General features: G+C 39.4%; 2 protein-coding genes across 4 annotated transcripts in view; both read right to left on the bottom strand.

Moving 5' to 3' along the window:
- Window positions 1-217: 217 nt before the first annotated feature.
- On the bottom strand, window positions 218-7088 carry LOC121321685 (40S ribosomal protein S6). Its single transcript, XM_041260685.1, has 6 exons — window positions 7018-7088; window positions 5947-6078; window positions 5235-5445; window positions 1221-1367; window positions 909-1066; window positions 218-356 (listed from the first exon to the last, which is right to left on the bottom strand). Exons 1-6 carry the CDS (start codon window positions 7021-7023, stop codon window positions 261-263), a joined length of 750 nt encoding a protein of 249 aa, XP_041116619.1. The 5' UTR covers window positions 7024-7088; the 3' UTR covers window positions 218-260.
- Window positions 7089-9895: 2807 nt separating this feature from the next.
- The window catches only part of LOC121321667 (DENN domain-containing protein 4C-like), an 86339-nt gene continuing 70731 nt past the window's right edge, over window positions 9896-25503 (bottom strand). For all 3 annotated transcript variants that reach the window (XM_041260666.1, XM_041260661.1, XM_041260671.1), the window contains 10 exons: window positions 25077-25269; window positions 19365-19468; window positions 18870-19045; window positions 18385-18570; window positions 17763-17946; window positions 16650-16901; window positions 15596-15713; window positions 14891-15044; window positions 14111-14175; window positions 9896-11444 (listed from right to left, as the gene is read on the bottom strand). In XM_041260666.1, the coding sequence (XP_041116600.1) occupies window positions 11308-11444; window positions 14111-14175; window positions 14891-15044; window positions 15596-15713; window positions 16650-16901; window positions 17763-17946; window positions 18385-18570; window positions 18870-19045; window positions 19365-19468; window positions 25077-25269 (1569 nt within the window). In that variant the 3' untranslated portion in view covers window positions 9896-11307. The remainder of the gene's footprint in view (window positions 11445-14110; window positions 14176-14890; window positions 15045-15595; window positions 15714-16649; window positions 16902-17762; window positions 17947-18384; window positions 18571-18869; window positions 19046-19364; window positions 19469-25076; window positions 25270-25503) is intronic.

Genomic DNA, 25503 nt, shown 5'->3' with positions numbered 1-25503 from the left:
TTTTTTGTGTTGATCAGTGGCAAAAACTCAAAATTAAATCCATTCTGATTCCATGTTGTCACACAATAAAATGTGGAAAAGTCCAAGGGCGGGGGTGAATATTTTTGAGAGCCACTGTATATAGTACATAAAAAGGTTCCCTACTTCCTCCCACCAACAAGGTGTGGGTTTAATGCAGAAGTCATTATTTTTTATGAGCACACTCCACAAGAAAAGCTTGAGCAAACACTTTTTTATTTAGTTTTTACATGTTAAAGATTTTATTTCTGGCTGGATTCTGATTTGGATGTAGAGGCTCTCAGAGAAGACAGACGACGCCTCTTGGCGATCTGTTCCTGGCGTTTCTCCTTTGCCTCCTACAAAAACAAACATGACATTTAGAAATTTTGATAATGCTTCTTTGCAACACTGCTTACACAATGTATGGTCACAAGAATAGTCACAACAGGGCAGTGACAGGACTCTTGTAAATATAGGTTGTACATATACTTGTTACAACCTTGTCCTTATTCATTACATTTAAACAAACATCTGGCCAAGTTATAAAACACCTATATCACCTAATAAATCTTGAATGAAAAGCCACTTCAGAAACATGACAGATTGCAACCACACAGGTCGATCTGTTCTCAATAATTTAGCTATGTGACCCATATGGGCGCCTACTTAAGAAAGATAGGAAGACAACATAACTCTTACCAAGAAGTTATCATATTCACACAATTCAACTGAAGAGTGAAGCTTGAGTTGAATTATATGGAGCTACATTTACATCAGGCACAATCTTGCCATTTAAGTTGTATAGATATAAAATGGGAAATAAATATTACACTTGCTAGTGAAATTAAACTGTTGTTGGGCACAAACTTTTTACAATACTACTGTATATTTGTTTCCAGTGTTCATACCTTCATTCTCTTGGCTAGCAGCTTGGCATAATCAGATGCTTGCTCCTTGTTCTTCTGAGTGCGCTGCTTCTTCAGGGCAATGCGCCTGCGCTTGTGCTGCAGGACACGGGGAGTCACCAGGCGCTGGATCTTGGGGGCCTTGCTTCTGGGTTTCTTACCTGCAAGGATGGGAAGGCAATTTAGCAACAGCCAATACAGTAAAAATCACTTCAATGTACTGATGTTTTATTTATATAAAATGTGTATTATACGTTGCAATGTATGGGGGTTCTGAAAAGAAAAAAAACATGCAACAGAACGCAGCGCACCCACCTTCCTTTGTCAGGGGCCTCCTCACAACATACTGGCGCACATCATCCTCCTTGGACAGGTTGAAGAGCTTGCGGATCTTGCTGGCCCTCTTAGGACCAAGACGGCGAGGGACGGTGCTATCGGTCAGTCCTGGGATGTCCTTCTCGCCTGCAAAACAAAGGTCCTTTCAGTACTTTTCTTTATTGTATCATTAAAGGTGATCTGCCCTCATGTAACCGTATGTCGGACCAGGTCCGACTTTACAATTTTCCCTTTCCAATCCGACATCATCAAAAAGGCATAAAGCACAGGTCTCCAGTCATTTTTTCTCCGGGAAAAGCCAAGAAAACCTTTTAATGGCCGAATGAAGTGGGAGAAAAAAGGGCATATCTGACAACCCCATGCACCACAGAGATAACATGGACACAAACAAAGGAGATAGCTGCTTCCGCATCCAGCATTCAAAGAATATCACAGACATTTGCAGAGCTTTTTGAGATGTTACAGTAATACAATAACAACTTGGATTGCATTACTGAGGAGTTTGGTGATAAAACAAGTGATCAGGAGAGGACTTTTCAGCATGCACGTCTATAAAGAGGTAACAAACACAGCAAACAAGGGATGGGGCTTGTTTGCAGATGCAGTATTTTTGTCCTTTTGCCATACACTACCTTTTGAACCTGTTTTACACTGAAAAAAAAAAATGTAAACAGTGCGTGTGAAAATAAACTGAACCTGACGTGCCTGACAAGCACTGAATAAAATGGACCGCTAAGGGTTAAAAGGTATATTTATTTCCTTTCATTTCATACATCCATACGTAAATGTCAATGGTTCAGAGATAAGATCATGTCAATTCATGGTTTATAATGTTGTATAAACTGTAGGTTTAGATTACCGCTTACAAACATAACAACTTACAAAAAGTATCCAAACAGTGCAAAATACAGTGAAAACTGAATTGGGAGGGTCACATTAAACTTTAAATAAGGAGCCGCTGTCAGCCAATCATAGGCCATAATAACATCCCTCCAGACTACTGCTCTGTGGCAGTGAGCAGGGTTCGGAAACCGGCGGCTCACAAGGTCTTTTGTGGCAGCCTGGGAGCATAGTTAATTAATTTTATTTTCAATTTTATAAAATGTATTTTCTGGCACTTGCACCATCTTGACTCATTTGTTGCTGGGTAGATTTTGCACAGCAAGCCTGAATGAGTCACTGGTTGCTAGGCAGCAGTATACACTTGCGCAGCTGCTAGCCAACAAACGCATCAAAGCAGTCTACAACTGGTTAACGTGGCAGGAATTTAAGATGATGAGAAACAATTATGGATACATTTGTAATTAAGAGGTAAAGCTTCCACTCCAACAGCAGAAACGAGTGCTAGTGGCAGTCATAGTCGAGACGTGGAAATATCAGAGGAGCCAGAAGCCAAAGAATCCTGACCAGTCAGACGTTTGGAGCAAGAAAAACGCTGACTTCAGCAAAGTTGGGAAAATGACTATTGCTTTGTGGAGAGCAATGGAAATTTGATTTGGGAAAACTTGTGTCATACACAACTGATGGTGCTGCAGCAACGACTGGCTCTGCTGTTGGATTCTCAGCTTTGCTGCAACGCCACCTGTTGGGATTTGTTTCACACAGACAATCAATCGGCTGTATGCTTTCCGTGGTATTTATCCACCAGGAAAGTATGTGTGTGCAAATGGAGTGATGTGATGCAATGAAAGTCAGCGTCAGTTTCTAAGCCGGGATAATGTTCTGAAGTGATTTGTCTCTCTACTGCCGCATGCGATTGCTTTTCTGAAAGAAAAGCTGAAATTCTCTGAATTTTCTGTTGGAAAATGATGCTTGGTTGGGAGACCTTTACTTTGACAGTGATCACAAGACACTTGAATTTGTCATTACAAGGACATGACAAAACAGTTGCTGATTTGGCCAAAACACGGTCGCCAGTTTCGACAAACTAGATTGGTTTACCAACCAAATGACAGAGTCTGATTTCACTTGAGTATACCGGATACCCTTTTAAACGGAAACGGATAAGAGAATTGTTTGTTTAATTTGGAATGCAGTAATGTGAGTAATAAACTGACTCAGTTGTGATTGAGCAGTTGGTTGAAACAATTTAACAGCAAATGCTGTATTTTTTCTGAATAGAAATGTGTAAATATAAAACCAGAGGAGTCAGCAATATGAATCCAGAATGTAGAGTTTTTATGATGGACTGTTTTTTGGATGATGATAATATTATCAGTAATAAAACTAATTTGAATGAGATGGATGCAATAACTATCAATTAAATATGCAATTAAAACCAAGATTAGGAATTTGAAATCGTGAGATTGTCAAACAAAGCCAGTCCATCAGTTTGTGGGTACCACATTCTTTACAAGTACAATCTATTTCAGAAGTAAATCTGAAAATGTTACAAAAACTTAGTTTCATATACGATATGTTACTGGAATTTCAGTAAGGTAGACATTTGTTTATCTTTGAATTTGACCAGTTTCCAGGTTGTGAAAAATGACACCTATCAAGCGTCAACCTGGACTTCCAAACCACTTTTGTAAATTAAATATATTTGAAGTGCCAGCATCACAACTTTAGGCTACAAACTGTAAACCACCAACTATATACAGTGGCTCTCAAAAGTATTCACCCCCCTTGGACTTTTTCACATTTTACTGTCATGAAGACAAAAGAACATTCAAAGCAAATCCAGAATAAGGTTCTTCAAAAGCATCAATCAGGGGTAGGATATAAGAACACTTCCAAGGCAATGAATATTCCCTGGAGCACAGTAAAGTCCATTATTAAGAAATGGAGAGAAAATGGCACAACTGTGAATCTGTCTAGAACAGGCCATCCTCAAAAACTGAGTATCCAAGCGAGAAGGGCACTAGTCAGGGAGGCCACCAAGAGGCCTATGGCAGCTCTAAAGGAGTTAGTCTTCCACGGCTGAGCTGGGAGACACTGTGCCTAAGGCAACAACAGCCCAGGTGCTTCACAAAACTGGCCTTTATGGGACAGTATGAAAACAAAAAGCCATTGTTGAAAAAAACTCACATAAAATCTCGGCTAGTTTGCCAGAAGGCATGTGGGAGACTCTGAGACCAAGTGGAAGAAGATTCTATGGTCTGATGAGACCAAATAGAGCTTTTTGGCCTCAACGCTAAGCGCTATGTTTGGCGCAAGCCTAACACTGCACATCATCCTGAGAACACCATCCCTACCATGAAGCATGGTAGTGGCAGCATCATGCTATGGAGATGCTTCTCTGCGTCAGGGCCTGGAAAGCTTGTGAAGATAGAGGTCAAAATAGATGCAGCAAGGTACAGAGAAATCCTGGAGGAAAACCTGCTGAAGTCTGCAAGAGACTTGGGATTTGGGAGAAGATTCATCTTCCATAATGACCCCAAACTTACAGCCAAAGCCACACTGGAGTGGCTAAAAACAAAAAGATCAATGTCCTGGAGTAGCCCAATCAAAATGCTGGACCTCAAACCAATTGAGAATATGTGGGAAGAGCTGATAATTGCTGTTCACAAAAGGTCCCCATCCAACTTGATGGAGCTTGAGCAATTTTCAAAGAATGGGCAAAAACTGCAGTGTCCAGATGTGCAAAACTGGTAGAGACTTATCCAAATACTAATGGCTGTAATTGCTGCCAAAGGTGCCTCTACCAAATATTGACTCAAGGGGGTGAATACTTATGTAATCAATTATTTTCTGTTTTGTATTTGTAGTTAATTTAGAACAATTTGTAGATTTTATCTTTCACTTTGACATTATGGACTTTTTTGTGTTGATAAGTGGCAAAAACTCCTAATTAAATCCATTCTGATTCCATGTTGTAACACAGTAAAATGTGGAAAAGTCCAAGGGGGGGTGAATACTTTTGAGAGCCACTGTACATAACTGCCGAGTGGAAACTTTGGACACCCTAGCAGACCCATGTGAAAAAACATAACAAAAACTTTGAGACTAATTCCTTGACTCCTTTCCCTGTTGCCATCCCAGTACACTAACCTTTCTTGATGATGACCAAGTTCAGCACACTCAAGTTGGCATCAACGATGCAGCCGCGGACAGACTTGCGCTTACGCTCGCCAGTCCTCCTGGGGCGGTAGCAGGAGTGGCCCTTGCTGAGCAGCAGACGCACACGGCCGTGGGTCAGCACACCCTGCTTCATGGGGAAACCCTGCTTGTCGTTGCCACCACTGATTCGGACAACATAGCCCTACAACACAGAAAAGGAATTAGTATGAGCACTTTGCTGTAACAATACAAATGTATAGTACATAACCTCAAGTCTAAAGCGCCAAACTAACTTAAATTTCATATTTTGACAGTTTCTGGAACTGGGTTGCAACTTAATAAAATCTTCTTTCCCATTGTCTACTGCTTTGAAATGATGGTCATATTCAGAAAAGTGTTAGCATGCTTGCAAATGCCTTAGGAACACATAGCCCAGACTGGCAGCATCCCCCTGTGAAAGTGTAACTTAGCACTTACAAAACTTTGCCAGTTTTTTGCTGTTTATTTGTTTACTCAATTTCAATTACATTTACAGTACTATGAGGAAACAAGACTTTCACCCACAACTTCCCTAAACCTATAAAAAAATTAATATTTAACTCAGTTTTAGTCCTGCAATAATACCATTTGATGCATTCCTTATAAGCGCGCTATTACCAAGTAACAAAAAATATGTATGGATAAATGCTGCTGAACGTCCTACCTTCCACTCCTCACCCAGAGGATCAGCAGGGACCTCGGTGGCCATACGCTTCTCATAGAAGGTACGCAGCTTGCGCTCATCATCAACTTCGATGAGCTTCTGGCAGCCAGTGGCCGGGAAAGAGATGTTCAGCTAAACAGAAGCAAGATAACACATTCGTATATTATAAACAAACGGGTAACACTTTCCGTTAAGACAAACTTCTAAATAAAGTTAAAGACTTTCACTGTACAATGACCTGGTCTGCTGGTATTTCATTTCATAGCGACTTGGGATTTAACGGGTTAGGGGTACTTTATTGACACAACCGAAAACTGAGTTAACAGGCTGAAACAACCTCGATTAACTTGGAATAAAATACTTCTCAACATAAACAAATCTGAAACTTGCTGAAGCAGAGGTCCAAATATTTCTTAATGATCAGCTAAACGACTCCAAAATCGGCAGCCTACAACACGTTACAGTGCAAACCAAACCTGTAGCAGTAAACTACAGCAGTCAACACTGAATCCTTAACCGATTCTCTCCCTGCCTACATGGCAATATGGATACGAACTCGTCACCTAAAAGTAAGCAGCCTGATTCGCACCTGACGTTAGCATGATACACAATGTATGACAACTGGCTTTATAAGTTTGGATGCATCTTATGATAGATCACTGCAGCTTTGCAGTTATGATGGAAGGCCTGCTTTCTCTAGTTCACGCAGTTTGCTAGTTGATTTCTTGCTTTATACCAAGTTTGTCTACACAGAAAAAAAACCCGTAAGTCGTCAGAAAACATAGGTTTCTGGATTTGAAACTTTGTTACGTTAGAGCAATACACTAAACCACCCACAGTTTCAGAAAACTGCAGACACACTTCTCTGGCAGGAGGCAGCCATGTTTCTTAGACTCCGTTTTCGCAAGCAGTAGCTAACAAAATCTACATCCATCTGCTTTTTATAAAAAAAGAAACCGAGACCAATTTGATTATTTAAAGCTATGAAGGATGTGAAGTTTCCATTTTTGGGGGTATGACGGGGCTTATTTCACAGCTTAAACGTTAAAAATGGATTTCATCTCCCCTCACCTTCATCTTACGGAACTAACTCCACTCAGATCTGCCACTGAAAAGAGAGCGGATTTCCGTTCCGACGTCTCACATAGACGCGACGCACTATCGCGACAACTCGTCCAGTTTGCTTCAACATGGGATTTCAGACATCCGTGATTTTTTTTTAGGCATATGAGTTTAGAAACTGAGGCCATTTTGGCTCCAGTATAAAGTAAATATAGTATAATACATAGATGTGTTGCAAATACTTATCTGTAAACAAAGTTGTTCCTCCTCATGTTTTGTAATGTAAACTGTATCGGGCCTGCATTTTGTAATACAGCAAGCTGAATTTCCCTGTTGTCAGTTCAGATTCAGTTATGATTTTGATAAATTGGTTGTATACTCAGTTGGCAGGGACTTCCATATCCAAAAGTGACCTAAGTACTGATTTCTCACAAAGGATTCTCTCACAAATGCTGACATTATGGGCCATTTTGGATAATAGATTTTGTTGTAGATTTCCATCCCCAACTTTCATGAAAGAATCCCCCCCTCTCAGCCCAGCGAGCACACATTGACAGGATTTGCCCTGTACACACCTTTCTAGTTTTCGTTTCCATTTTAAGAAAACCTCAGTTGAAGAAATATAGGTTCAGCTTGGTTAAAATGCAGTAAACATGTGATGCAACACTTTTGGCCACAGCTGTAGCCTTGCAATTAATATACATGAGCCTCGCAGAACACACACACACACACACACACACACAAGACTGGAGCCAGCTTCTCTCAGTTGCCTCCGATCCCTCTCTAGCCTATGATCTATCTTCCCAGTCTGCTGGTGTCGGGCAGAAGCGGAACTACAACCTCAGGACTCGAGGGTGCCACTTCAACCCCGGCGAGCTGGTCTGGGTCTTTAGCCCCAAGAGGGGCCGTTGCCCCAAGCTGGACATCCACGGGCTCAGGCCTTGCCAGGTCCTGGAGTGGATTGGGGAAGTAGTGTACTGGGTGCAAGGTGGTCCTGCACCGGAACAGGATCAGGCTGAGCCGGCGACCCCTGACAGTTCCCTCCTTTCACCTCCTGATTCGCCTTGTCCCGACAGCCCCTTGCCTGGGGGCTTCGTACTACTGGGCTCTGCCCGTCCGTCCTCTGTGGCTGACAAGGGACCAGCACCTGTGAGGAGACCACAGCCACAACGACGCCATCGGCTTCAGGGCCGTTTTCGAGACTTTGTCCTTCCCTTGGGGGCGAGGGACAAAAGGCAGGGCTATGTAAGCAAAGGTGCACCACACTTGGAGAATGCTTGTTTAGCTTCATGGCTCCAACTCTTTGGAACGCTCTTCCAGTTTTGGTGCGTGTTGATCCCACCGTCGCTCGCTTTAAAACAACTCTCAAGATCCACCTGTTCTCTCTTGCTTTCCATGCTCTTAAAGCCTGATATCTGCTATTAGCTGCTGTGTTGTTGCCACTACTTCATGTATTATGTTACTGTCATGTATTATACACGTTCCACTGTATTTAATGTACTATTGCATGTATTATATACTTTTCACTGTATTGAATGTATTATACTTTTTTTTGGGGGGGGGGGCATCATGTTACTAACACCTTTTCAAGGTCAGAATACATTAATCTTTCTCATCAGCCAGTAGTTATTTCTGACCACATGGGTAATAAATTTATTCTGGAATGTTTTCTACTCCTAAAAGCCCATTTGTATTTCAAGGTGGTCCTTGATTTTCAAGTTCGGCAACAGATTCTCCAGATTTTTTATTGTGCCTCTTTTTATTTTCACAAGTGCAGTGGTATCCACAATATTGTTAATTTGCTGCAGATGCTGAATAACAAAGCGGGACTATCCCCAGATTACATGATGACGTTGGCAGTGTTAGAATGGCTGCAGATACCAAAATACACCATTCAAATGTCATACCCTTCAAATAAGCATGTTATGTGTTCAGCTTGCTAACATGATAATATTTGAAAATAACAGACAGATAGTAAGATAGATAAAAAATAAAATAAAAAACTAGTGATTTGCTTATCTTTCTGGTGTAATATAGGCCAGGGTCCTCTAGAGGGAGCCAAGTAGAAGTGTCTGTTTCAACTTCACAGTCCATAGTTTGGTGTCTAATTCTAGGGTTTTATTAACTAAAGTAAATATGGCTGGTGTGGTGACATTAGTTAGGAGTGGAATACCATGCAGCTGCATCACTTCTTCGTACAGTATGGCTGTTAGGATTCCATAGTGCCTGGCTTCCGTTCAAATATATTGTAAAACTAACTTACAAACTGTACACATTACTGTTGCTTCATTGTGTGCTCAGTTTTATTGTTGTGGTTTGTTGGACACTGCATTCGATGCAATAGCAATCATTGCAGTTACCATTGCAGAAATCTATTATTTGAACCAGTCATTCTGCATTGGCAGTAAATGAACAACACTGAAGAACAGACATTGTTCTACTTACTCAGCAAAAGCAAGATATTTAATAAGCACTGTAAGCAGTGGTGTAAAACAGGAAACCAACAGTGGTAGCAAATACTTTTTGGAGGCGCTCTGGTAATAAAGTGAGAAAGTTCTTTGTGAATATTGAGAGAAAATGTTGCAAGATTCAAAATGTATTTCTATGACTTGATTTCATCACAAGATATGTAACAGGTCTCTGCAATATTTCTGTCTTTGGGGACAGAGCAATGGATCAGCCTTCTTTAATGGATTGCATAATTTGAAAAAAGATGGAATTTCTAAGAGCAGCAGCTCAAAAGGTAAAACAAATCCATTTAAAAAACCCCACTGCCACATCATATCCTTTAGAAGAAGAGGAGGCAAGTTAGAGAGAAGACATGGGACAAAATCACCTCCTCCCACCCATTCTGCATGTAACCAAATCAGTAAACACTGCATTAAAATCAGAAGAAATGTCATTTATTGCATTACAATTCAGAAGAGGCCATTTCACATACATGAAGCTATTTGAAAGAATACGCTAACCATTTTTTTTTTGTTTTTTTTTAAAGGAACTGTTGAAACTATACAGATTTTAAACGGCACATACTGCAACTTTAAAACTGGAAAAGTTAAAATATACAATTTCATATGTGCTGGTATTGCTCGATATAAGGATGTTGCAAAACAAGTAAAGATAACCCCTTAGGCCATTTAATGTACAAATTTGAGCAGTGCGATTTCAAGCCTTATTCTTAAAGATTGTACATAATTCACACTTCTTGATTAATATCCCATTTCAATGGAGTTGTATCAACATAATTACACCCAACTCAAGTGTTAAACAGCATTTATTTATTTTAAACGCCACCCTCATTCTGGACAGGAAACACTAATCTGGTTAATGCACTACAGTGTTCAAGCCGCTGGAATGTATTTAACAAATGGTTACACTGACAATCTGAAAACGCATTCACAACACTGTAATCATTTAAGATTTGAGGGCCGATTACAAGACACACAATGGACAGTATAAAACATATTTTTTTCTTTTACAGAATGTAATATTAGAATACAGTTGAAAGCTGCACGGGCTAAGTATAGACTGTATTCTTTTGTAGAACATAGCCACCACAGGGGGGCTTTTAAGACTGAACCCTAACAGAAACCCTAACAAGGAGCTATGCACTACAGAGGGTAGAAAGAAAAAAAAATAAAAAATGTTATTATTTATTCTTCATGGGGGGAAAAAAAACCCAAACAAGTGAAATGACTTCAAAATATAAGAAAAAAAAAACTTTTAATTTGAACTGAAACAGTTTCTTAGGGCAAGATTCTATTGAACTTAACAATGACAACCTAACAATGCTGCACAGTCAACTTCTCCCAGGGACAATCTTGCAAACAAGCAGAAGCAGCTGTGACAATGGCTATGTGATAACCTGGCTGAATCTACTCCAGCCCAGCCTGTCCCACCAAGCACGTCCTACTGAGCAGTGGCTTGTGATGGGGCAAATATTAAATACAGGTGAAGGGATCGACCACAAATACCATAATACATGTACATAGTGTAGCTAAAAGCTGGAGGAATGAGTTCCAGTCATTCTCCTTAAGCCTGGCAGTCAATTAAAGCATTAAACAAGAGTTAGATCTAACAATTCTGTAGGGGAATAATGCAGCCTTTTGGAAAAGGAGTGGGAGAAAAAGCATGAATCAAAGCAATCCCTCTCTTTACACAACACCACTGTGAAAAAGGAGTCCTGCATTTATGCGAAGGAGGCAAGTAAGCCAAGGTTGTGTGGTCGTAATGGCCGTGGTAGGTGTCGAGCTCACTTTCCTCTAGTGGTTGCCTTTCTTTAGCTCCTGTGGCTGCTCCTCAGATCACCGGCGCCCCAAAGCATTTCAGGCACCACTGGACACTCTTGCTTGGAGGGGCATCCATCCTGCTCAGGGCCTTGAGCTGCTCCGGGCTCAGCATGTCATATGCCTGTTTGTACTCTCTGTCAAAGGCCTCTGAAACCACATAAGTTTGAATTTTAATGAATGATTTAAAAATAAACATAAAATTCACATTTTGGTCCGTTATATAACAGGTTAACTGAAGTTAATTTGAGCGTGACAAGAATGTCTGACATCAGATGTTCAATAGCAGTATCCATCAAATACAGCTGCACATCTAATGAATTAATTACATATATATGTATACACACACACACACACACAGTGCCCATAGTAAGTATTCACCCCCTTGGATGTTTTCACAGTGTGTTGTGACACCTGACATCTTGATGCATTTAAATGGGATTATTTTCCTTTGTTTTACACAACCTGCTAAACACTCTGAAGAGGCAAGAGAATTTTTATTGTGAAACAAGTTAATGAAAAGGCACGCTGTCAGTGTCACATTCATGCTGAAACGTACAGTGGCTCTCCAAAGTATTCACCCCCCCCCCCCCCCCCTTGGACTTTTCCACATTTTATTTTATTGTGTTACAACATGGAATCAAAATGGATTTAATTAGTAGTTCTTGCCACTATCAACAAAAAAAAAGTCCATAATGCCAAAGTGAAAAAAAAGATCTACAAACAAATACAAAACAGAAAATAACTGGATTGCATAAATATTCACCCCCTTGAGTCAATACTTGGTAGAACCACCTTTGACAGCAATTATAGCTGTGAGTCTTTCGGGGTAAGTCTCTACCAGGTTTGCACATCTGGATTGTGCAATATGTGGTTTTGAAAGCTCCTTGGTCTTGATGGTAGTATCTTTGCTTTGAATGCACTACCCAACTGTGGGACCCTACTGAGACAGGTGTATTTAATCTAAAATCACGTGAACCACTTTTATTGCACACAAATGGACTCCATTTAACTTATGTGAATTCTGAAGGCAATTGGTTGAACCTGATCTTATATAGGAGTGTCATAGCAAAGGGGGTGAATACTTATCTAATGAAGACTTTAAGTTTTTACTTTTAATTGATTATAAATATTATTGATTACAAATATTTTAAACAGATATCAAACAAAATCACAGCAAATGTGAACAAAAATACAGATCAAAGAACCAGGACAGGTTTTCAGTAGGAACTGTGAAACGCTGTCAAAATGAAAACATTACAAAGTTAGTAGCGGTTATGACCTCCCTGAGCATTAACACAATCCTGTCAGCACCGACGCATAGACCTGATCAGACTCTGGATAGAGTGCTGTGGGATGTTCAACCACTCTTCCTGTGCAGCTGCAGCCAGCTGGAGAAAGTTGGCTGGTCGTGGTCATCTCCTGTGGATGGCACTGGCGATTTGGTCCCACAGATGTTTTATTGGCTTCAGGTCAGGACAAAAAGCTAGCCACAACAAGACCTCAACATTGTTTTCTTGAAGTCGTGCAATTGTAATCCAAGCACTGTGTGGTCTTGCATTGTCCTGGAAATTGTACATTTCTGGATTCCGGATTGGCTTGCAGGAACGTAAAAACTGTTGCCTCAAGGTCTTTGTCTTGCTGAGTAGTAAGGTTGCCCTCAATCTGCACAAAAGGCATTCTTGTGTTAAAGGAGATTCCTCCCCACATCATCACACTTCCACCACCCCACCGGTTGGCTGAACAATGCAACAGTCGTCATAACACTCACCACGACATCTTGACACACGTTGTCTTCTGTTAGGTCTGTCAAGGGCAAACTGCCATTCATCAGTGAATAAAGCACTCCATTCCTTTCTCTACCTCAGATGTTCTCTGGCCCACACAAGATGGCAATTTCATTACTCAGCTGTCAACATGTTACCCCTGAACAGCCTCAGAGAATGCAAATCATTTTCATGCAGACGGCGAACTGCAGTAATTCTGCTGATGCGCAGGTTATCTTCCAGTTTCCTGGTTTCTCTGGACTAGTCTGCAGATTGTTGAAGCAGAACATCTCATTCTCCAGGCAACTTGTCTCACGGAAAGTCCGCCTTCAAATCATGCTGATAGTAACCAGGTGATCTTCATTACTCAAGCAGGGCATGGTCGTATCTTTCAATGTTCTTGTGTTAATTAAAATCATGTCTTTTTGAAAGGCTATTTATACAGATTCTTAAATCAAATCATTTTAACAATTCAAAACATCAAACATTGAGCACCTGGCGTTTTTCTGAAAACATTATGTATGTGCCCAATGAGCTATTGATGTAAAACTTAAGACTGTTGTGTTTTTATAGTGCATCAGTGTGTCATTGTGTGTGTGTGTGTGTATATATATATATATATATATATACACACACACACACACACACACACATTATATAGACACACACACGTGAATTGATGATTGCACTCCAAATGACAGTGCTTGATTTTATGAGATAAACAACTGGGCACCGTAAAGCAACACTTCATAAAGCATACGTTTGACATTTACTTATTAATTGTACTTTATTCCAAACGTTTAAAAATACACAAGCTAGTGGAAAAAAGACTGCTCTCTGATCCTTTTGACTTGAAAAAGAAACCACCACCCCATTAAAAGCAGCATCTCTGTATATATATATATATATATATATATATATATATATATATATATATATATATATATATATATATATATATATATGCTGCTTTTAATGGGGTGGTGGTTTCTTTTTCAAGTCAAAAGGATCAGAGAGCAGTCTTTTTTCCATATATAAAATCTATCTTACCGATATCAATATTCTCTCTCCCTAGAGACACCAGTGACAAGAACAGGATTTCTCTGTAAATGCTCCTGCAAGAGAGTAAGCAGACCAGAGTTAATAACATTTGAGTGTTAGTACAAAACACAAAAACTAGACACAGAGTGTCAGACATGTTTAAGTTGTGTTTCAGATCACCATATCGAATTTACCAATAACAGGTGAGCAGTTGTTTCAATGGGCTCATCCGATTGATGTTTCCCCTAATAACTGGCTGGTTATTTCGTGAAACACGCGCTCATTAACACCAGCAACAGAGCATGACCCCAGCGCACGTTGTCAAAGTGGAAAATAGATTAAGCTCCGTACAATAAGCAACCCACCCTCGGAGAGCATTAGATTCTCATATCCCACTCTACCCCATGCAGTATTCTCTAATACAGACAGCATGATTTACAGTACAAAGTGTGAGGTGCCAAGTTGGAAGATTTAAGACTATCCACAGGCCTCCATAAAACATAACTGGCACACCAAATCTATCTTAAATCTAAAACTATTAAACTGCAAGTCAAGAATAAATGGAAAACGAATTGTATTTTTTTTTAAATGAAAAATAATAAGACAGTGTGTCCTTTCATGGTGACTTTAAGCAACTTCATAAAAAGGACTTTTGTATATTATATGATATTCTTTTAATCCTCTTGGCTCCAAACCAAGAGTTTGACTACTCATGACTCTAGCTGCTTTTGTAATGAGCCGATTGACACAATACCCAAGGCCCTGTACAACTCAATACCTGGTACCCACCTCTGGCGTTTAATGTCTGGGTGCTTCTTGACCTCCCTCAGGAGCAGATTGATGGGTCCATACACATCGTTAGTCTGGATGTTTCGCACAATGGAGTTCAGCAGAGTCCTTGTTTCCTGGTGATCCGTGGGGGACAGTAAAGCTTTCTTTTCCACTGTTATAAGAGAACACAAGTGGGAGGTTTGAATGGCAATTTCACCAGGAGAGCTTTCTGGCCAACATTAATATTAGTGTTTCTTCTTTTAAGACCCAATATTAATTCAGTCAGAAAATGTGGTGATTAAGAGGAGGGTGTTTTAAAAGGTGTACAATACTGTACAAGGCAGGAAGTCAGTCTTGTTGGTTGAATGGGAGGAGCACTGTATGTGATGGATATACTATGAATGTAAACAGTTCAGTTTAATTTTATACAGTGATGGAAACTCAGTCTTAAAATAAAAATGCAATTTAGTAACATTGAAATTTTAGTGAAGTATATCATCCCCCCCCCCCCCCCCCCCCCCCCCCCCCCCCACACACCTTTTCCAGGAATCCAGAACCCCTCAAATATACCCACATTTCCACTGACTAGACAGCCACCAGCTTCTTACAGCCCATGAACCTAAGAGGTTGTATTTGTTTTTCAATACAAGTGAATGAATACATATGCAGTGAGGGGTTCCTTTGGGTTTCACAGTGAATACATGTATGTTTAACTACAATTACATAAACTCCTCCAGGACAGGTACAGGGGCTCTCCAGACTCCTGGTGCAGGTTGATGTTGTCCCACAGTAGCTGCACGAACACCTGCTTGCTGTCCTGAGACAGAGACGTCTGTTGAAGCTGCCAAGAACAGGGGGAGAAAGGTCATTACTGAAAATCTGGAAGGCTCTAGCATGTGGAGAAATCAGCCATTAACTAATATATTTACAACATTAGAAAATACAGTAGGAAAGACAAAAGCTTGTTTAGTTCATAGCCAAGCGAGTAGGTGGAGTTTGTTTATTAATGGACAGAGCAGATTAGTTCAGAGATTGTAGATCCCACCAAAGTTTTCATACACTGTGTTGCAAGTACTCCGTGTGCTGCCATTGTGTTGACATGTAAATAAATCCTGTTCGCCTATGGGGCGTATCAACTTCAACTTTCACCTCAATCTTTTGCCTGTCATTCAACCGCGAATGCACGCACCCACATGGCTACTCTATCACAAGCATTAATACCCTGTATCTTTCTAAACAAGGGATTTAGGGGAGCTCCCTAATAAAAGCTGAATCTCAAACCAATAATTGTGTGAATATCAGTAATTGTTACAGCTGTGTGCAATGGTATTTAAAACAGGATTCATTTATCCGACTTTTTACAGATCCGTCCTTACTCTGGTCCCACCGCAGTCGGATACACGATGGATTACTGTATCAGGTTTCCACAAACACAAAACATGCCCTGGTGGGTCTGCCATGATAAAATGTAAGGAATCAGTTCTTTAATCCATCCTTAAGTCAAAAAGGGACAATTGTCAAATTGTGTGGTGGTTTTGTGATACCAAACATCTATCACTGTGACCTACTTAAAGCCAGATTCACACCTAGGTCTCCAGAGGTGAGAGGTTAGCTCATTAACCCATTATGTCCCACCGTGTCTAGGAGCATAGGAAGCAAAGATGGAATTGTTTCACCCCAAAATAGGTAACACACTAAAACAGTGCATTATGCTGTATACTTACTACTAACTTTGGAAACATCTGCTATCTGATGTCACACACAGACACTGACTGACCTGTACTCCATTATTGCAGTGTTCGGATGTTAGGATAAGGCCGGGCAGGTTGCTGGGGAGGTCCAGTCTCCTGAAGTACCAGACGAGGTTCCAGAAGATGATGGGGTGCTGATTGATGAACTTGTGGGTGTAGATAACGTGTTCCCCCTCGTTCTCCAGCAGAGACTCTAGCTCTTTGCGTAGCACCAGAGGACTGAGGTAAGGGACTGACACTGGCATAGGATTGGGCCTCCTAGTCAGGCTCAGAGGATCCTTGGAACAATGTCACAATTGTACAATGTGTAATTCACAAGTGTCCAAAAGTGCGTTGGTATTGTTCATATAAGAGCAATCAACATTTTTTGATGATTTTTAATAAAAAGTGTAACATGTAAGCAAATAAAAGAAGACTTGACGGCATTGAATTTAACAATAATCTTTATAGCCTTGTCTGCCCTGCTAAAATTACAACTTTTCATGTAGCAGGTTAGGTGTTCTCAAATAGTGCAAAAACATACTAGTTTCATGTGAAGATTAGTGAAGCTAGAATAGAAACATTAAAGACTTTGAATCATCTTTATAAACTTGGAGCACTAATACTATTGGACAATCATACAAGATTATGCAGTTATTATTATTATAATAATAATAATAATAATAATAATAATAATAATAATCTGCATAAATAAATTGATTCCTGCAAGGTTTGGTAAGATCACCTTACTGTGATTCCACCCCAGTCTTGACAGTTTAAACCATTTACCCTGTGAGTTTCCTTACAAAAGCTGACCACAGTATTTTTGCAGTTTGACCATGTTTTTACCATGCCCTTACCATTGTTTACCAAGTTTATTAATATACTTTACCATACCTTGTTATTCTTTACAATGCCATGTGCTTTACCATGCTTTCACTATGCTTTATTACACTTTGCTGTGCTTTTCCTATGGTAAACTTTTAGAAGGGCTGACAAGTCACCATCATTCGATGTCAATTAACAAAACCCAATCTTGTACAGTAGCAGGAGGTTGCTGTCTGGGCCTGGTTGTTATTGTTTCATATGGATATGCTATGGGGCGGTTGGAATCACGTGTATGGGGAGTTACAGCCTTGTGGTTTAATGCAGCAACTCACCACAACCTCCTGCAGGCTGTTGGGAAGGCTGCTTGTTGAAACGCCATGGGAAGGCCGCTGGGAAAAGTCCATGTTCTGCAGGGGTCCCCCAACGCTGTTGCTTCGCGTCAAAGACGCCCCTCGTTTGTGTGGGAGTCTGTCGTTCAGCCCCAATGGGTCAGCCTGGCCACCCTGTGTATTTTCACTGTTCAGTAAATCAGAAACATTGGAGGTGAATGTCAAATTTCTTCTTTTAGTTTTTTTTTTTTTTTCCTAATCGAAGTCACTGTTTTTACCTAAATTGTTTAATAATTTATTAGAATTGTCCCTTATATGGAAGATACCTATATTTGTTTTTTTCTGGATGTGTACCCTTAACCCCATGAGATAAAAATGAAAGAAAATGGAACTAAATTGTGAATGGTGAAATATATGGGAAGGAGAGAATAAAATACATTAACAGGGTACATAATGTTGAATGCTTCGATAGGCCATTCAGTGTCACTTGGAAAGATCAGTCTCATGGGTTAGTTCTGGTTAAACTACCACCACCACCACATGAAGCCAAGTTTAAGATGACAACTAATGAACCATTTGCTGTTCCAAGATCATAACACCAATCTTCATACTGTTTGATAGTTACCTGTCCTTTTCCTCAGGAGTCAGCTCTGGAGCTGCTGAGGGACTGGCTTGTGGTGAATCTAAAATACGAATCAGATTGGCTGCTGCAGGAGCTGTAGGGCTGGTTTTCTGCTCCACAGGCTCCGTTGTCATGGGAACATTAGTGCTGTGTATACTATCCCCAGATGTACTGGGCTTCAGGAAAAAACTGTGCAACAAATAAAATATTAATAGGAGCTTTTCATAATAGCGCCTCATCAAACCTTTTGCATGATGGCAATTGTTTTTTCTTCAAATTGTTAAAACTGCACATTGTTCTGAAGTATGCCTGAATATGCCTTGAAGTGCAAAAGAAAAATACAACAGCACATGAGTTCTTATACAAAAGAAAAAACAACAACTTTGTCGCTACACCTACTTAAAGATTCCAGCAAACATTAAAACTAGACCTGACCAACACTGCTCTACCCTTGTCTACCGATTTAATTACTTTAAGGAGTAAATCACCTGGCAGTGCCTCGGAGGTCTTTAAACTCAATATTGAGCAGAGGAAGGAAAGTGCTTTTACAGAAGGGGCATGTGGTGTTTAAATTAGAATCGTCAGCAGCCCATCCAGCCATTATTTCTTCATCATAAACTAGGGCTTCACACCCTCGGCACTGCGAGCAGCTGGACATTAACACCTAGAAGGGAGAAGAGGATGTATCTATTTAAAAAAAATAAAAGGTCTGAAACAAATTTGGTCTCCGTGCACTGGCGTGAGTTTGTGGAAAATAACCAAGAAAGTTCAAAACAAGTATTTCTTGGAGTTTCTCTCAGTATAATGCCAAATACACACTGCCATTTAACAATAAAATAAACAATGATCAGGGAACTTTCATTAAAACAAATAGAGCTATAGAAACTTTAAATCTAACAGGGCGGAAAACAGATTGGACTTGTCATATAATTAATCACAAGCTGTTTTTAAGTCTAATATATAAATGTGTGTTCAGTTCTCACCTCCATTGCACAGTTCTGATATATGCTTGCGGTACTGGCATGATGAGATGAACTAGGCTCGGATTTTTCAGATTCTGGTCCTTTCACACTTCTTGGGGTCACATCTACACAATGAGAAAGATTCTTGTATGCACTGCATGGCACACACTGATAACAAGTATGACATTTTGCAAACCGCAACTAAAGTCTTGGATAAAAAGCTTGGCAGTTAAAAAAAAAAAAAAAACTTGTTAAAACTCTTTTAAGATACTACTAAGAAAATCGTACATACAAACAAGTACAATAAACTAACATTCAATATAGTATTACATGATATGTATTTCTATGGCAGATAAAACACTTCACTCACAAACGCTTTACTAATAGTAACAATCAAATTGTAGGCTATAATTGCTTTCACATTGTTGTTTGTTTAACAGTCACACTGAAGAATGTAAAAAGCAGTTAATATTTAGCACTGGATTAAGAGCATAAGAAAGCTTACTAACAAGAAGAGAACATTCGGCCCATCTTGTTCGTTTTGTTGTTAGTAGCTTATTGATCCCAGAATCAAGCAACTTCTTGAAGGATCCCAGGGTGTCAGCTTCAACAACATTACTGGGGAGTTGATTCCAGACCCTCACAATTCTTTGTGTAAAAAAGTGCCTCCTATTTTCTGTTCTGAATGCCCCTTTCTCTAATCTCCATTTGTAACCCCTGGTCCTTGTTTCTTGTTTGAGGTTGAAAAATTCCCCTGGGTAGACATTGTCAATACCTTTTCGAATTTTGAATGCTTGAATCAGATTGCCTACTTTGTTCAAAACTGAATAGATTCAATTGTTTTAGCCTGTCTACATATGACATGCATTTTAAACCCAGAATAATTCTGGTTGCTTTTCTGTGCTCTCTTTCTAGAGCAGCAATATCCTTTTTGTAGCAAGGTGACCAGAATTGAACACAATATTCTAGATGAAGTCTTACTAATGCATTGTACAGTTTTAACATTACTTCCCTTGATTTAAATTTAACACTTAGCTTCCCCACATTGTCTAGATGAAGAGATTTCTAAGTCAACATAAACTTCTCGTTTTTTTCATAGATTCTTTCTTCAATTTCAGTATCTCCCATATGGTATTTATAATGGACATTTTTAATGCATGTGTGCAGGACCTTACACTTTTCTACATTAAATGTCATTTGCCACGTGTCTGCCCAGTTCTGAATGCGGTCTAATTACTTTGAATGACCTTTGCCCCTGCAACAGTGTTTGCCACTACTCCTATTTTTCTGTCATCTGCAAATTTAACAAGTTTGCTTACTATCAATGTTGCCAGATTGTGCGGGTTCATGCCCAATTGGGATTGTATTTCTTGTATTGTGCATGAAAAAATGGCTTTGGGCTGATGCCTATTTTTAGAGCTAATTTTGGGCATTTGTTCGTGTATTACATTTGGATATATTTTCAATAGTTTTAAAATATTTATGATATTTAAGCAAAATACTCAGCTATATGATACACAACCCTTAGTGTTTACATCACTGTTGCTAAACATTGTAACAATAACATGCATCAATATCTGTGATACGACGTACATTCCATTATTACTCTGGGCTACAAACGTAGCACTTTCTAAAATTTCTGATTGATTCGTATCAGCGTTATTCCGCAATTAAAATAAATGGCTAAAATTGAGTGCCCCCCTCGTCACATTATAAGATACACAAACAGTACTATTCGATAACAGTCAGGTTTTACAGGAAGCATTAATTGGTTCACTTTCAAATTCAAAGGAAGTTCCACAAACTCATGAGAGTGCTATCAATCAATAATAAACAAATGTAGGCCTACCATTTTACTTTACACATTACAAATACGTCAGTGTACTAATAATAAAAAACTAACAATAGTAGTTATATTAGTTTACCTCGAGTTAGTCTTTGTCACCTGGCTGGATATTGCCAAACTCACTGACCCGATATTTAGGTGTGATTTCTACAGTTTTTGGCATCTTTAAACAGTTTGTTGAGTAGTAAAAACGCACGGGATACTTAAGTAAACTGCAGCTACAGTGTCTCTCAGAAGTATTCACCGCGCCCCCCCCCCCCCTTGGACTTTTCAACATTTTATTGTGTTACAACATAGAATCAAAATGGATTTAATTAGTAGTTTTTGCCACTGATCAACACAAAAAAAGTCCACAATGTCAATGTGAAAAATAAAATCTACAAATTGTTCTAAATGAATTACAAACATAAAATAGAAAATAACCGATTGCGTAAGTATTCGTCCCTTTTGCTACGACACACCTAAATAAGCTCTGGTGTAACCAATTGTCTTTAGAAGTCACATAATTAGTTAAATGGAGTCCACCTGTGTGTTTCACATGATTTCAGGTTAAATACACCCATCTCTGGGAGGTCCCAGAGTTGGCTAGTACATTTCCTAACAAAAACTACATCATGAAGACGAAGGAACACTCTAAGCAAATCTGGAATCAGGTTCTTCAAAAGCACCAATCAGGGGTAGGATATAAGAACATTTCCAAGACACTGACTATCCCCTGGAGAATTGTTGAAAAAAACTTGCATCAAATCTCGGCTACAGTTTGCCAGAAGGCATGTGGGAGACTCTGAGACCACGTGGAAGAAGATTCTATGGTCTAATGAGACCAAAATAGAGCTTTTTGGCCTCAACGCTAAGTGCAATGTTTGGCGGAAGCCTACCACCGAACATCATCCTGAGAACACCATCCCTATCGTGAAGCATAGTGGTGATAGCATCATGCTTGGGGATGCTTCTTTGCATCAGGGCCTGGAAAGCTTGTGCAGACAGGAGAGCAAAATGGATGCAGTAAAGTACAGAGAAATCCTGGAGGAAAACCTGCTGAAGTCTGCAAGAGACCTGGGACTTGGAAAAAGATTCATCTTAAAGCAGGACAGTGATCCCAAACATACAGCCAAAGCCACACTGGAGTGGCTTAAAAACAAAAAGGTAAATGTCCTGGAGTGGCCCAGTCAAAGCCCGGACCTCAATCCAATTGAGAATATGTGGAAAGAGTTGAAAATTGCTGTTCATCAAAGGTCCCCATCCAACTTGACGAAGCTTGAGCAATTTTTCAAAGAAGAATGGGCAAACATTGCAGAGTCCAGATGTGCAAAGCTGGTAGAGACTTATCAGACTCATGGTTGTAATTGCTACCAAAGATGCCTCTACCAAATATTTACTCAAGGGGGTGAATATTTACGCAATCAATTATTTTCTGTTTTGTATTTGTAATTCATTTAGAACAATTTGTAGATTTTAGTTTTCACTTTGACATTATGGATTTTTTTTTTGTTGATCAGTGGCAAAAACTCAAAACTTAAATCCATTCTGATTCTATGTTGTAACAAAATAAAATGTGGAAAAGTCCAAGGGGGATGAATACTTTTGAGAGCCACTGTACTTTTCAGCATTAATGTGATACTGACAGTGTGCCTCGTTCAGCAGAAGCAGTTTTACTGAAGTTTTAATTTTACTAAATTTAAATAAATAAAAAGCCTTGCATGGTTTTTGCAAGTGTAAAAATAAAAATTCTCCCAACAGCATAGAAAATCTGTTTTTTCTTAGCAAACGGATTCCTAGGATCCCTGGTAATTAAGCACATAAAACACAAAAAAGTTGCAATTGCAAATAGTGTAGTTGCTATTTGTTACAATAGGGAACATCATCAGAGGTGATTGTGATGTCAGAACTTACGCTCCTGATTGGGCGGGTTTTGGGTAGGTTTTCAGGAAGAAGTGGGCGGGTTTTTGTAAAAATATTTGGCAACCTTGCTTACTATACCAGAATCTAAGTCATAAATGTAGATTAGGAGGTGCACAGGACCAAATACTGATCCCTGTGGTACACCACTGGTTACCTTGTTCCATTTTGAAGTTTCTCCTCTAATCAGTATTTTCTGTTTTCTACATGTTAACCACTCCATAATCCATGAGCATGCATTTCCTTGAATCCCTACTGCTTTCAGTTTGAAAATTAATATTTTATGCTGGACTTTATCAAAAGCTTTCTGCAAATCTAAATAACCCACGTCACATGCTTTGCAATTATCCATCAGGCAGGTTAGTTAAACACGATCTCCCTTTCATAAAACCATACTGGCTGACTGTCTCCCAGGACACTGTTACCATAATTTTGGATCTTATTGTAGTTTTCATAAGTTTACATAATAATAGTCAGGCTTACTGGTCTGTAGTTACCTGGTTCGATTTTGTCTCCCTTTTTGTGGATCGGTATTACGTTTGCAATTCTCCAGTCTGTTGGTACAACCCCTGTCTCAAGAGACTATTGCACGGTAGCGATTTGTAAATAACTTCTTTCATTTCTTTGAGTACTATTAGGAGGACCTCATCAGGCCCAGGGGATTGTGTTTATTTTAAGGGCTCCTAGTCCCTTTAACACTTCTTACTCTTATGCTAAAGTTATTTAAAACTGGATAGGAACAGGTCGACATGTGCTGCATGTTGCTCGTATCCTCCTTTGTAAAAACTTATGAAAAGTAATCATTTAATATATTTGCTATTTTGTTCTCTTCATCTATGATGTTGCCATTTGTACCTCTGAACCATTTTACTTCCTTCTTGAATGTTCTTTTACTGTTATAATATTGGAGACACTTTTTGGAATTGGTTTTAGCCTCCTTGGCAATGTTCATTTTTATCTCTCTCTTGGCCTTTCTAACTTCCTTTTTGACTTATGCTTGCAGTTTCAAGTACTCTTTCTGTGTACTTTGTTTTTGATCCCTTTTAAACACTGTAAAGTGCCTTTTTTCTCTGATTTAAACCATTTTGGACATTACTTTAGATTTTGATTTGTCTATATTTGGGATCCATTTGTTTTGCAGCTCTAGTACTACATTTTTTAAAAATAGCCATCCTTTCCCTGTGGATGTTTTCTCTATTTTACTCCAATCTACTTCTGTTTAACTGTTTCATTCCTTAATCGTTTGCCTTTTTAAAATTGTAAACCTTAGCTTTAGTCTTTAATTTTGGGGTTTTAAAAAGCACTTCAAATGAGATTATGTTGTGATTTAAATTTGCCAATGGTTCTCTGACCTGTGTTTAGTTATTCTGTCTCTGATATTTGAAAAGACTAAATCAAGGCATGCCCCTTCTAATTGGTGCCTTGACAAATTGCAGTCATTTGTCATTTCTACCATTTCAATTTTAGCTGTTGTGCTCCCCATCAGGTTTTCTCATTTTATATGGGGGAAGTTGAAATCCCCCATTAATATGGCTTCTCCTCTGCTACACGCATTTCTAATGTCACTGTACAACAGATTATTTTGCTAAGTATCTGAATTTGGCGGTCTATAGCATGCCCCTATTATTATTCCCTTTGAATTTTTGTTCCTTACTCTAGCCCACATTGATTCTGCGTTGTTTTTTTTCTTCCAGATTTACCACCTGGGCTAAAAGCCTATTTCTGTAACACCCATCACATCACAGTTACTTGTTCGTGCAGTATCTTCAAGCTCAGCTCTGTGACTTCACCTGCTCATTGAAGGCTTAAATTATACCTGTTGTTTATTTATTCATAACTAGTAACTGTATACACAATGTTTTATTAGTAACAGTACTGTAAGTAAAAAGAATGCTAAAAAGGGTGGATGACATATTTAACAGCCCTTTGGATCACACTGCTCTGATTGGTCGCTTTAGAGTGGTGAACTCGACTGTGTGGAGGCTTACAGGTGGAGTGCTGCAGTCTCCCAGTGTCGCTGCTGCTGCTGCTGCTGCCCAAGCTGGTGCTGCTCCGAGTCAGGCCATTTAAGGCCAGGCCAGGAATCACGCCCCGGGAGCTTGGGCTCTCTCCTCCTCCTGCTCCTCGGAGATGGTCTTCCAAACCAACAGGGAAGTTGTTATTACTGCGGGAATTTTCATCCTTCAAAATACACAATTTAACAAAAACTAAAAACAAACAACAACAACAACAACAACAACAACAACAACAATAGTTAAACTTGCAAATGGCTTAAACATGACTGAGAATGAAGAAATAAAAACTAATGAATTAATAAATAATGATTAAAAGCTAAATAATTGTGACCGGATATTAAAAAAAATATGACATGGGATGTACGTTTCTGTGTTCAGAGTGGGGCTGGTGGTGTTATTC

This window comes from Polyodon spathula, chromosome 1, assembly GCF_017654505.1.
Source record: "Polyodon spathula isolate WHYD16114869_AA chromosome 1, ASM1765450v1, whole genome shotgun sequence".
NCBI lineage: Eukaryota > Metazoa > Chordata > Actinopteri > Acipenseriformes > Polyodontidae > Polyodon > Polyodon spathula.
The sequence above is the reverse complement of the archived record's forward strand: the minus strand, read 5'-3'. Positions and strand labels throughout refer to the sequence as shown.

Excerpts from the sequence above, each read along its gene's own strand:
- LOC121321685 (XM_041260685.1), bottom strand. Across the intron at positions 1,368-5,234 it reads CTTGGTCATCATCAAGAAAG|GCGAGAAGGACATCCCAGGA; the intron begins GTTAGTGTACTG and ends TTTGTTTTGCAG. Across the intron at positions 357-908 it reads TGCTAGCCAAGAGAATGAAG|GAGGCAAAGGAGAAACGCCA; the intron begins GTATGAACACTG and ends TTGTTTTTGTAG.